Here is a 13,870-nt window from a genome sequence, read left to right on the forward strand (position 1 = left end):
ACGGTATACCCATTTTTTTCATAAAAATGTTTGAACACATGGCTGCAACAGTCCATGTTACCTATTTTGCACATCTCAATGGCACCTGAAAGCTCAGTGGAAGCAACATATACAGCCATTTTCCCACAAGTTGAATATATCCAACAATCTCTCAGTCCTTCCACCATTGACAATTTTAGATTGCAGCAACCACAGATTACTCCAGGGATGATAAGTTCATCTAAACAACCATTGTTCTCCAGGAATGTGGTCTCCACAGGAAAAATTACTCCACATAAATCACCTAGAGTTAAGGACAATCTTCAGTGCTCTAAAGATATTTAGTCTTTGGCTAAAAGAAAAGTTCCCTGTACGTACCTGGATCAGTCCAGACCGTGGGTTATGTCCCCATTCCAGCAGATGGAGTCAGCAAAAACCTCGAGGGGGCGTCACCATAAGTACTACTACCCCCTCTGCAGGAGTTCAGTATCTTCTGACTCCAGCAGATGCGAGTAGGGTACTTGGGTTTCTCCCAACTTGGTCTAGGTTTTTGACTTTTACCTCTGCTTCTTTCCCTTGGGCTTCTGCCTATTTCTTTTGAATCAAGTTTTTTTGTTTAAAAAAAAAAAAAGTTAATTAAAAGGGTTCAATTTTGGGGAGGCGTGGCTTACCCTTTGTCCTGTGTGTCCTTTCCTTTGCTGTACTGCGGACCGGACGGGGTAAGTGGTAAAATTGGTACTTTGCTTCTGTTGTTTCTTTTTCAGCTCCCCAAACCTCTGGTGCCTCGCGGATGCCGGTGGTGCCAGCCTCTCCGCGCTTGCTAGCCTGAAAGTGGCCATTTTGCAGCTCCTCGTGGGCTGCTGGTGCAGGCAGGCAGGCTTTTCTCGGCGGGCAGTGTGGCCGGGAGGGCCCCCCCGCGGCACTTGTCTTCTTCTCCGCCGGCGGGCAGTGCAGACCATCGGGCCCCCCCGCGGCGGCGGCGCGCTTGCTCGCGGGACCCCGAGGATCGATTTTTTTTTTTTTACTTTATTTTTCGCGGGTTTTCTCCGCGACACTGATGCCGCGACCGACGCGCTGCGCGGCCTGCAGCGAACCGGGGTCCCGCATCTCCCGGGAGGGCATCTGTGCACGGTGCCTTCCCGGGGGGGAAGGCACCTCACAGCCCGCAGCTGATTTTTCTTTTCTTGTGCCTTTGCCTGGATGCCGTCGGCCGGCCCCTCCCCCATTCCTGGCGGGAACGGCGGCCATTTTGAGCACTCAGCGTCCGGAGGGATTTCAGGAGACGCCGGATGACAGGGATTCGGCAGTGGCTTCGCCCCCGACCTTGCTACCGGAGCAAGGCCCGCAGGGGCAAGACAGCACGGAGCCACCGCCCGCCGGAGCCCCCCCGGCCAGACCAGGGTTTTCCCTGGAGTTTATACTCCTTATGCACACGGCTTACCTGCAGGGACTGGATGAACCGGTGGGACCCCCCCCCCGCCAAGCTGTGCCGGACCTCGGCCGCGGCTCCGGCCCCCCCCGTCTCGGCGGGAGTGGGGGCCCCCCATCCTTCCTCCCGCGTCCGGACGGTTCCAGGACCGGTGGGAGCGGTGCCAGACCCAGAGTCCCTTGATCCTGATTTCCCAGACTTGGGCCAAGGGGACCCCACGCCGGAAGGGGACGATCCGCGTACGCTGCGGCTCTTCCAGAGGGAAGAACTGGAGGAGCTCATCCCACGAATTATTCAGGAACTGGATCTGGACCCGCCGCCAGACCCGCCCGCTCCAGTAGCGCCTGCGGTTGTCACATCCTCGAAGAAGGGGGATCCAGTCCTGGCTGCCCTGCGGCCGAGGGCCCTGGCATTTCCCATTCACGAATCGTTCCTGCAGCTTCTCACGAGGGAATGGGATACCCCTGAGGCTTCTCTAAAGGTAGGCCGCGCCATGGAAAGGCTGTATCCACTACCACAGGATTTCCTGGATCTCATCAAGGTACCGAGAGTTGACTCCGCAGTTTCAGCGGTCACAAAGAGGACGACAATACCGGTGACGGGAGGGGCGGCCTTGCGGGATACGCAAGATCGCAAATTGGAGATTTTCCTGAAGAGAGTCTTCGAGGTCTCCGCACTGGGTATGAGGGCAGCGATGTGCAGTTCCCTCGCCCAGCGGGCGAGCCTCCTGTGGGTACAGCAACTCCTCACCTCCCAGGATCTGCCAGCTGCGGAGGCCGCCCAGGCGGATAGGTTAGAAGCTGCGGTGGCATACGGGGCGGATGCCTCGTATGACCTGTTCCGAGTCCTGGCTAGGTCCATGGTTTCGGTGGTGGCGGCCAGACGCCTGCTTTGGCTTCGCAACTGGGCGGCGGATACGTCCTCCAAGTCAAGTCTGGGCTCCCTGCCTTTCAGGGGTAAGTTCCTCTTTGGAGAAGATCTGGACCAGCTCATCAAGTCCCTGGGGGAAAATGCGGTTCACCGCCTCCCGGAGGATAGATATCGTCCTTCTCGGGCGTTTGCTTCTTCCCGGACTAGGGCCAGGGCGCAGCGGCGTTACAGGAACTACAGGCCGGGGGGGTTCCCGGCCTGCCGCGCCCAGGTCTCAGCCCTGGTCGCGTTCCTTTCGCGGACGCAGACCCGCCCGCGCCTCTCCAGGGGCAGGTAATCCCTCACCCAAGTCCTCGCAATGATGCCAGGCTCGCCCACTCCGCCGTACCCAGGATTGGGGGGCGGCTGACGTTTTTCTACAAGGAGTGGGCGCGGATTACTTCAGACCAGTGGGTCCTGGACACCGTAAAGCACGGCTACGCATTGGAATTTGTCCGCCCACCAAAGGGTCGTTTCATTTTCTCCCCTTGTGGCTCGGCTCTCAAGAGACGAGCGGTGCAGTCTATGCTGGACAGGCTTCAGGAGATAGGCGCTATTGCGCCCGTGCCCTTCGGAGAGGTGGGCTTGGGCCACTATTCCATCTACTTCGTACTGCCAAAGAAGGACGGATCGTCTCGGCCCATCCTGGACCTCAAGGAAGTCAACAAGTCCCTCCGAGTGGTCCGCTTTCGCATGGAAACGCTGCGGTCGGTGATTGCGGCGGTACATCCGGGGGAGTTCCTCGCCTCCCTGGACCTCACGGAGGCTTACTTACATATCCCCATCCGTTCGGACCATCATCGTCTTCTCCGGTTCAAGATTCTGGACCAGCACTTCCAGTTCGTCGCTCTCCCGTTTGGGCTGGCGACGGCACCGCGCACCTTCACCAAGATCATGGTAGTCGTGGCTGCGGCCCTTCGGAAGGAGGGTATTCTGGTCCATCCCTACCTCGACGATTGGCTCATACGGGCGAAGTCCTTCACTCACGGCCAAGCAGCGGTGTCCCGGGTGCTACAGTTCCTGCATTCCCTGGGATGGGTAGTGAATTTTTCCAAAAGCTCCCTCGTGCCCTCTCAGCGCTTGGATTTTTTGGGGGCGACCTTCGATACCCGGCTGGGCAAGGTCTTCCTGCGACAGGACAAGGCGCACTCTTTGCGGGATCACATACTGCGATTCTCTGCGTTGCCAGATCCCACTTCCTGGTACTACCTGCAACTTCTGGGGGTGATGGGATCCACAATCGACATGGTCCCTTGGGCATTTGCGCACCTCCGGCCCTTACAGTGGGCGCTCCTCTCCCGTTGGAAGCCACTCTCGCAGGACTACCAGGTGGTCCTCCCGCTCCCTCAGAAGGCCAGGGACAGTCTGGGCTGGTGGCTGGAGCCGTCCAACCTAGCTCGAGGGGTGTCCCTCGACGTACCGGATTGGGTGGTGGTCACTACCGATGCCAGTCTGGTGGGCTGGGGCACGGTCTGCGATCGCAGCGCCACGCAAGGAACGTGGTCCGCGGTGGAGGCGACATGGTCCATCAATCGTCTGGAGACCAGAGCTGTCAGGCTCGCTCTGCGCCATTTTCTCCCGCTTCTTCGGAACCGGGAGGTCAGGATACTTTCGGACAACGCTACCACCGTGGCCTACATCAATCGCCAAGGGGGCACGCGCAGTCCGCAGGTCGCTCTAGAAGCGGCGCTGCTCATGCAATGGGCGGAGCGCCATCTCGTTCGGCTAGCAGCGTCTCACATAGCCAGAGTGGACAATGTTCAGGCGGACTTCCTCAGTCGTCAACTGCTGGACCCCGGAGAGTGGTCTCTGTCCGAAGAGGCGATGCAGCTCCTCGTCCATCGGTGGGGGGCTCCCCACCTAGATCTGATGGCATCCGCGCTCAACGCCAAGGCCCCCCGCTTCTTCAGTCGGCGAAGAGAACGCGGTGCGGAAGGGGTGGACGAGCTGGCGCTCCCATGGCCGACCCATCTTCTGCTCTACGCGTTTCCCCCGTGGCCTCTCGTAGGCAGGATGATCCGCAGAATAGAAGGACATCAGGGGACGGTGATTTTCGTCGCCCCGGAATGGCCCCGACGACCTTGGTTTGCGGACCTGCTACAGCTGGTAGTCGACGGACCGGTCCGGCTGGGACACCTCCCCCTCCTCTTGCATCAGGGTCCAGTATTTTTCGAGCAGGCAGAACTCTTCTGTCTTGCGGCCTGGCTTTTGAGAGGCGCCGCCTCTGGCGCCGAGGGTATCCGGAGGCGGTAGTGTCCACGTTGTTGCGGGCGCGTAAGACGTCCACGTCGGTGGCCTACGTCCGAGTCTGGAAGGTGTTCGAGCTGTGGTGTACCAGTCAGGACACGAGTCCTACTACGGCTTCGATTTCTCAGATTCTCCAGTTCTTACAAGCCGGGGTGGACAAGGGGCTAGCCTATAACTCTTTGAGGGTTCAGGTGTCCGCCCTTGGGTCACTGTTGCGGGCGGAGGGGTCCCTCCTACAACATCCGGACATTGCTCGTTTCCTCAAGGGTGTCAAGCATCTGCGGCCTCCGCTACGGGATCCTTGTCCATCCTGGAGTCTCAACCTGGTGCTTCGCGCCCTGTCGGGGCCTCCGTTCGAGCCACTGCGCAGTTCAACACTTAAGGACCTTACCCTCAAGACGGTATTTTTGGTGGCCATCTGTTCCGCTCGTCGCATTTCGGAGCTGCAGGCTCTGTCGTGCAGGGAACCCTACCTTCGGTTTTCCGATTCTGGAGTTTCGATCCGCACCGTACCTTCCTTCCTCCCGAAGGTGGTCTCTGCGTTCCATATGAACCAGACGGTGGAGTTGCCGTCCTTCTCCTCCTCCGAGCCGAGGTCTCTCCGACTCTTGGACGTTCAACGCACGCTGCGCATCTATCTGGAGGTTACAAACGAGTTTCGGACGTCTGACCATCTGTTTGTCCTTTGGTCCGGACCTAAGAAGGGTTCCCAGGCTTCCAAGACTACCATTGCTAGGTGGTTGAAAGCGGGGATTGCCGCTTCCTACGTTGGGGCGGGGCGGACTCCCCCGCCCGGCATTGTAGCGCATTCCACACGCTCTCAGGTGGCTTCCTGGGCGGAGGTTCGTTCGGTCTCTTCTCAAGAGATCTGCAGAGCGGCTACCTGGAAGTCGTTACACACATTCGCGAGGCACTATCGTTTGCATCTCGCCTCTCCCGTCTCGGGACATTTTGGTGAGCAGGTTCTCCGAGCAGGCCTCGCAGGACCCCACCCGATTTAGGGACGCTTGGGTACATCCCACGGTCTGGACTGATCCAGGTACGTACAGGGAAAAGAAAATTATTACTTACCTGCTAATTTTCGTTCCTGTAGTACCATGGATCAGTCCAGACGCCCACCACATCTGGGTGCTAAGCCTGCTCCGATTTCCGCGACGGGACTGTACTGGTATCTGTCCTTCACCAGTGTCACTGTTCACTGTGTTCACAGCTTTACCATTTTCAATGTTCCCTGTGTTCACAGCTCCTCACAAGTTGAGTTACTGTTTGTGCAGCCTCCTACACGTTGCTAGGACGCTCCAGTTTTTCGTTGCTATGGTTGACGGCTATTGTTGGCCGGTTTGTATAAACTTGATTCAATACGGGGGTTCTGTTTGTCTACTCGGGCTTTGATATACTCGATACTGAACTCCTGCAGAGGGGGTAGTAGTACTTATGGTGACGCCCCCTCGAGGTTTTTGCTGACTCCATCTGCTGGAATGGGGACATAACCCACGGTCTGGACTGATCCAAGGTACTACAGGAATGAAAATTAGCAGGTAAGTAATAATTTTCTTCTAGTGTTCATTCAAACAACCAAGCAGTGATGCTAAATATCAGCAAGCAAGGAGGAAAAGGGTCTTTCACTGTCAAGAGGCATGAAAAATCTGGAAATGGGAAATTTCCCAAGGAATCTGATAGCTAGAAACCAAAACCAGATAACACAAGCAAGTTGACAACTACAACCACACAAATGGATGATCAAATAAGGTAGGAACACGTTCATCTTTGGGACATTCCACAGATAGACCTCTTTGCAATATCATTAAACAAAGTTCCTATCTACTGCTCCAGGAGACCAGCAAAGAAGAGTCTGGCAGCAGATATCTTCTCAATTCCATGGAATCAAAGATTCCATCCATTAATTCCCTCGATTCTGCTTATAACAAGACATTTCATATTTAAAACAAGACAATATTCTAATGATTTTGATAGCTTGTTTTTGGCCTATCGTTGGCATTCTTAAAGGCCGCTCCTCCCTCTACTGGGATAGTTGTTCGCTTCGAGATGGTGCAGACCAGGGCATCCACTTTCGGGAAATGCAGGCATTCTTTGGCCACTAGGTCCAGAGGGTACAAGGCCTCCAAGGCCCGACCTCCTTTAAAACTGGCTTCCGGGGCGTCCCCCTCCAGGTCAATCAACTCCTGGATGGCTTCCATCATTAGGAAATAGCAAGAGGCTTTCTGTAGAGACACCAGGATAGGATTTCTTCTTTGGTTCCAACATAGGGTCCTTACCGGGAACTCCCAGGGTCTGGAAGACCAGGGCCGGCAATTCATCTCTGTGGAAAAACCGTAGCATGGTCCAGTATGGCTCCAGGCCTGGAGGGATTTCCCCGTTCTCCAATGAGTCTGCATCCCCATCGTCGGCCGTGGTGTCTGGGTCCCTGTCAGGGATACCCTGGGTGAGGCGAGGCATGTCCCGAGGCATGCTGATAGGGCTGGGAGGATGAGGGCTTCCCAGCTAGGGCTCAGCCCAGGCAGGGGCAGCAGCTGACTGCGCCTGAACAAAGGCTTGAAGGCCCTGAAAGAATTCCACCCAAGAAAAGGTTGCCAGGGCCATACCTAGCCCAGGAGGAACTGCCCTCCCGGGGAGGACACAGCCCTGGGATTGCTCAGATCCGGGGTGCTACCAGATAAGGTCATGGCTGACTCTTCCTTCGACTGGGAAGGGCTGGGCTTGGAGACATTCCGAGAGGCCAGCCCTCCCTGGGCTTCCTCACAGTGCTGACACAGGAAGGTTTCTAGGTCAGACTGTGCAGCCCTAATACGGCAGGCAGCACAAAGGGAGTGACACTTGTGCATCTTTGTTCCCGGAGCCATAGTACACTGTAGCTTGTGCATTCAGCTGGTTAGCGCCTGAACGCACACAAATCTGCCCTGATGCGCGTAAGTATAAGTGTCCGGATGTGCGCGAATGTATGCATGTACTTATGCGCGCACTTATTCGAGTGTTATGTGCACAACAGGGCCAGCCTGCACTGCAAGTACCGGCTGTCAATGGGGGAAATGGTGCCGCACCAAACCGTGCGCAAGATGGCGCAGAGGCCTGCCATGTGGAGTGCCCAACGAGACTGAATCAGGGCCTAGCCCATTAGGAGGCCGCTCAACCCAATCGGAAACCCCCTTCCTTTGCCCTATAGGGACCGGGCATGTCGTTGGTACGGTGCGCCGAGCAAGGAGACCAGAGGAAAGACTTACCGAAGCCCTTCCGCGTCTCTGAACTAGAGTTCTTTACTTACCTGGGCTCAGCGCTTACCGGCTGCGGGGGGAGAGGGCTTAGGCAGTCACCGCCGTGCTCGGCTTCCTGCACCCACTGCCTTTCAGCTGCTTCAGCAGCAAGTCCACGCTGGAAAACCAGCTACCAGACCAAGGCAAACCTCTGAGGGATCTCGGAAATCGCCTTAGGAATTCTCAACTGGGGGAAAGACAATTCGGTATCACTGCAGGAGAGCAGGGCTTGATCTTTTTCCAATTTAAAGGTAAAATTTCCTCTTCTAAAGAGTATTGTGTCCCCGCTAGAGAAGGCACAATCCACGTCTTCTAGGAGATAGAGAGATATTGAATGGCTGAGGTTGCTGCAGGGGTATATAGAAACATAGAAATGGCAGCAGAAGAAGACCAAACGGCCCATCCAGTCTGCCCAGCAAGCTTTTGCACTTTTTTTTCCCTCATACTTATCTGTTACTCTTGGCCCTTAGTAACCTTTCGGTTCTATTTCCTTTCCACCCCAGGAATTAATGTAGAGAGCAGTGTTGGAACTGCATCTAAGTGAAATAGCTTAATTAGTTAGGGGTATTAACCGCCGCAATAAGCAAGCTACACCCATCCTTATTTGTTTACGCAGACTATGTAATTCAGTCCTTGGCTGTTGTCTGTATATAGATCCCCTTTTCTTCATTCCCCCCTGCCGTTGAAGCAGAGAGCTTTGCTGGATATGCATTGAAAGTGAAGTATCTGACTTTCTCCCCTGTCGTTGAAGCAGAGAGCTATGCTGGATATGCATTGAAAGTACAAATTTTTCCCCATTTTCATGCCATTCAACTCCCCTACATTAACTTGTTACATATTTATCTATTTAGAAAAGACAAATAAATATCTAGGTTAACGTCAGCTTTGAAACCTGACTCCATCTCCAACTGTTAGCAGGGGCGCACACAACCCATTTATCCTGAGTCCATCTGGCTACATGCTAGGAAATTTTAATAGCAGTTAACATCTGTCCACAGAATAAGCAAATTACTCTTCTTAGATGCAAATTTATAACAGAATAGTTTCAAAAACTTAAGTTTCTACTTAAAAGTAGTCTCACAATTTCATTTAAATCAATGCATTGTGGTTGTCCACATTGTATTCAAGGCCACCCATAAGGGTGAACAGGCTCTTCAGATTTTGGCCTGCAGCAGAGCCTTGTTATTTTATTTAGAGAGAAGAAAGCCTTATGGACATTCTTTATAGCTATTCATCCCTTTCAACTCAAAAGGGGTATTCAGTTACAAACTTTTCCCCATTTTCATGCCATTCAACTCCCCTACATTAACTTGTTACATATTTATCTATTTAGAAAAGACAATAAATAAATAAAGACAGCCCAGCTTAGTCTCAAGATTGTGCCATGTTAATGTATGACATTTAAGATATATCATATAAACAATATAAGAAATAAATCAATCTTCCATAAATTGAAGTGTCCAATGTCCTCAGACTGTGTATTGATGTAAAGACTCCCGTACTGTTCTAAATGTCTCCTTTGACTTGGTTCTTTAAAACCACTGTTCTAAATTCCATAAAGAACATATCCAGCATCCTATGTTATATCTGGCAGTTCTCTATTCAGCCATTTTAACAAAATACATGTTTAACAATTATGAGGCTTAACCAGCAATGTTTTATGAATCTCAAAAGCTTACTTAATCTCTTCAACTCTTCCTCTGACCACTAGCATTTACTGGTTGCATGTTCTTCACTACTTACATTCAACCCTCAACTTGGAGTCCCCACTGGTGTAGCTTATTATTATTGTCCTGCTTGTTCCTGGAGAAAGCATCATTTCATCCACCTCCCTTTGGAGTTTAAGATTAGCTTGGTACAAAACTGAAGAGCTTGTGCAGCAGCAGCTGCATGGGAATCTCCACATACACTCCGAAAAACCTTTTCTGTCTCTCCATCGGATGCCATCACTCACTTGTGTGACTGATTTGTTTTGATGGCTACAGAGAGCACCTGTGACAGGTAAGCAACTTTGCAAAACCAACCTCTTAACCTTATTCCTACCACTGTCCTCAATACCCATCTCGAGAATGCTTGAATTCTGTCATGGTTTTGATTAAAAAGGACTGCTAGGCTAGAGTATTCCAGGCATCTACTTCCTCAGTAGAGTAGTATTTTCTCAGGTTGAATCTTGCTTCCTTCAACTTCAGATCAGGAGCACTTGTCCTTTAATTTCCTTTCCTATGGAAAAGTACCCCTATTTTTAGACCACCTCCCCAGTCATCAGCTGATCGCCCCAAGCAATGTACAGAATATAAACAAACAGCAAGTCCAAACAAAAAACTAAATTAAAACAGCCTCAATAGAGCATCAGGACTATCAATGTGGGAAAGAGACGTTTTCACTTTCTTTCGGAAACTGGGGAGAAGGAGGGCATCAGGCCATAGGCCCTTTATATATTTTTTTTTTTAAACAGCGCTACTTACCAAGATATCTTTGAAGATAGCCAGAGAAGTAACAAGTTACTGAGCAACATATGATCAGATAACAAATATCCAAAACGGCTATATTCATACATAGCCAGTTAGGTTTTTAAGTTATCCAGTTAGTTACATGTAGCCAGATAACTTTTAAGCAACGTTTATTCCGCTGAACATACGGGACAAGTAATCCATCTAACTTTAGCTGAATAAATTGTAGTTGCAAATCCTTTTTCAATCGCTGTCAATGGAGGGTAATCTTACTTTGGCCTTACTCCCATTTAGCATCAGAAAATTTTGGAACAGCCAATCAACTAGCCTGAACAATAAGGTTAAAGTGCGTCAGGGAACAGGCCACATCAGAGTAAAGTGGATAGATTAACTGGACATTGATCTGGGATCTGGACCTTTCTCTGTGGACAGTTTTGCAAGTGGCTGCATGGTGAGCAGGAGGACCCCTGAGGGGACCCCACAGCTCACCATTTGGGATGCTGGCTGGACCTCACTCAAACAGACTGACGCACTCCAATCCATTAGGAATGAGGTGAGCCATTTAAAAGCTGCCCCACCTATTCCCCAGGACTAACAGTGTGTAAGAAAGATGGAACGAGCCAATAAATCGACGGTGGCTGACATATCTAGTAGAATATTTGAATGTGTCTGTCATATCCTCCTTTGTCCTTTATTCCTCCCACAAATACATAACTGTGATGTATTTATTCTTCAGAGTTAATTACTTAATTGTATTTTAAGAAAATGCTTCAAATCACAGTGATCCCACTCATATCTTTTTTCCTTCTGTTTCAGAGGGGCTTTATGCCCTGGCAAAGCCTGACCCTGCTGGTCAGCTGCCTTGGAGCACAAGAAGCCCCCTTCCTGCATGCTCCATGGAAAATAAAAGCTTTTAACAAGTCTTGTGGTCCACACAGGAGGAATGCCATTTAGTATAAGAAGCATGTTGATTGAAATTCTGTTTGTGGTTTTGTGCCAGGCCTACAAATGTTTGGAAGAGATGCGGAAGAAACTTCCTTCAGTGAACCTGACCTACTATGTCAACCAACACACAATGGAGACAGTGCACCAGGCACTTGGTGTTCCCCTGACCCGGCACAACCTGCCAGAGCGCATCCGCCACAACAGCATAGAAGACGGGGAGGAGGTGGAAGAAGTGGTTGCAGATGAAGTGGAAGGTTATTGACTGAGCAGCCTGGCCAGTAAGAGAACTCAATTTCATACCATGATAGACTCCAGCTCTGTGGTCCCAAAATCCATCCCCCAGGGGTGACCAAATCAGGAGCTTCTACAGACTGTTGCCCTCGTTTATGTGAGTTTACCAAGTGGGCGCTTTCTAAAATTACTATTTTTCTGTGAGAGCTCATTCCAGTGCAAAATTGATAGTGGAGCGCACAGAGAATGAGCTAAAGGACTCTCTGCTGGAATCTTGGCTGTTAGAACAGATCCTGGTATTGTACCATTGTTGCAGCTTGTATGTATAGGATTTTTATCTAATCTTAAATATTATATTAAAAGTTTTTTCAAAAAAATATTTGGATCAGTGAGTATCTTTATCGAACCCAGCCACTGTCCTCCAATTGCAGCACAGGCAGTGCAAGATCTTAACAGCTTTATATAATGTCAGCTAGTCTTTTCTTAAAAATGTTATTTCTGTCAATGTTCAGTGATGCCACAAGCAACAACTTTATCTGAGGAAAGTTATTTTCTCCATTGACAAGCAGGGCTGAACTAGCTATGACTTCTCTCTATGTGCTCACTAGAGCTTTTATTCTGAGCATGAGCAGGAGCTCCATGCATACACTGCCTCATGAGTCCTTTTTTGTCCGAGCTTTTGCACAAGTATGTACGCTCTCTTTTCTGCCTTTTAGCATGGTTTTCTCTTGCTTTTTCTTTTGATTAATGCACTGGCAGCCCCTCAAACAGTACTTACTATCTGTGCGACAGGAAAAAAAGTAGATGTATAATTAAATATTTTTGTTTCCTTTAGGTGTCCACTGGTCCCAAGACCAGTGCCATTTTAACATCACCATGGGACCAGTTTCATGGCTGCCCAGTGCCATTTTTTTTTAAGGGACATTAGAGGGGCAGGTGGTAGGTAGACATATCTCCTGCCCCTTTTACCAACCCCCATTACCCCATGGAAGGGGTAAATCAGGCCAGAGTGGTTCCTAGCCTTGATATATTTTGGTGGGAAAGTGGTGTTTCAGGGTTGTTTCTATTTTTGCTTTGGGAGTTTTCCGGCACACCATCAACTTTGACAATCCCCTTGAGCCCCTGTGAACATCTGCAAAATATGTTAGGCCAGAGGTTCCCAAGCCTGAGCTGGTGGACCCCACCCATTCAGGTTTTCAGGATACCTGCAATAAAAATGCGCATGCTACGGCGACAGTGCCTGCAAATTTATCTCATGCACATTCATTGCACATATACTGAAAATCCGACTGCCTGGGGTCCCCCAGGAGAAGCTTGGGAACCTCCGTTCTAAGCTATTTAAGCCAATAAGCTGTCACAGTGCACTGTGATGATGTCCTCACATGTGGAACTGTTTATCCTGCTGTCCACAGCCAATACCTGTTGCAGGTAGGCAACTCTGTTTCCTATTTGCTGGTGCTGCAGTGAGATTCAGCAGCATTGTTACGGTTGGCTGGTGGAGAGAGAAAATGTATTTGATAAGGTAATTTTGGATACACTTAAATACAGAGTTTAAGATGCCTGCAGCTTGAAGCAGTATTTGTATAAATGTTTACAACTTCTGAGGTGGTGTAGACTAAGGCTAACAAGAACATATATAGAAAATCACAATGTCTAGCACAGCAGGTTCATATAGCTCAGTCACAGGCAGGGGTCAGCTTGAATCTCAGGTGCAGAAACAGAATGGCGCCTCCCCCCCTGCAAGGGAAAGCTTCATGGACATTTCAGATTTCTGGAGACCACAGTGCCGTAAGCCACTTACTGAGACCCACCAGCAGGATGACTAGAGGCTCCCCCTGTGCTGCAAATAGGATGGCAGCGGCTCATTTTCCTTTACACTTCCTAGTGTACAAAATCCAGACCAAAAGAGGATGCTCCGAGCTCTCTTCCTCCCCGCTCCAGTGGCACAGGGGAATTCAGAACCTGCATGGAGGATCCCAGCCATTCAATTAGATTAGGCCTCATGTGTCACTCACACTGGAGTCTGAGTTAATTTTCTTTTTCAGATTTTCCATCAGCAATAGACACTGTAGAGAAAGCCTCCTGCAGTCCCCATCAGGATCCTTCTCTGCTACATCTGGAAAGAAAATTCAAGTATTAAAAGAAACAAAGTAAACCACTGCAGTTCCCAGAAATAAGCAGACATTTAAAATCACCCTTCCCTTTATATCGTCCAAAAAAAAAAAAAAACCAGCAATAATAGTCTCACCAACACCAAACCTGCCCCAAAGAAACACAAGACAAGCCTCTTTCAGCAAACAGGAAAGAAAACACTGGATAAAAATGCCTGACCTAGAGGGGTTTTCAAGATGGCAGCACAACAATGGAAAAGGGTAAACAGTGGAGTGCCTCAGGGATCTGTACTTGGATCG

General features: G+C 50.4%; 2 protein-coding genes across 6 annotated transcripts in view; one reads left to right on the plus strand and one right to left on the minus strand.

The window, feature by feature from the left end:
* IFT140 (intraflagellar transport 140) overlaps positions 1-11,794 on the plus strand; it is a 298,079-nt gene extending 286,285 nt beyond the window's left edge. For 4 of the 5 annotated variants that reach the window (XM_029577414.1, XM_029577415.1, XM_029577417.1 and 1 more), the window contains one exon: positions 11,284-11,793. In XM_029577414.1, the coding sequence (XP_029433274.1) occupies positions 11,284-11,490 (207 nt within the window). In that variant the 3' untranslated portion in view covers positions 11,491-11,793. Of the gene's footprint in view, positions 1-11,283 lie in introns of all 5 variants that reach the window. The other variant, XM_029577418.1, reaches the window with a different exon arrangement.
* TELO2 (telomere maintenance 2) overlaps positions 8,789-13,870 on the minus strand; it is a 59,486-nt gene continuing 54,404 nt past the window's right edge. The window contains exon 21 of the mRNA XM_029577425.1: positions 8,789-13,575. Within this exon, the coding sequence (XP_029433285.1) occupies positions 13,460-13,575 (116 nt within the window). The 3' untranslated portion in view covers positions 8,789-13,459. The remainder of the gene's footprint in view (positions 13,576-13,870) is intronic.

Source organism: Rhinatrema bivittatum, chromosome 14, assembly GCF_901001135.1.
Source record: "Rhinatrema bivittatum chromosome 14, aRhiBiv1.1, whole genome shotgun sequence".
Taxonomy (NCBI): Eukaryota; Metazoa; Chordata; class Amphibia; order Gymnophiona; family Rhinatrematidae; genus Rhinatrema; species Rhinatrema bivittatum.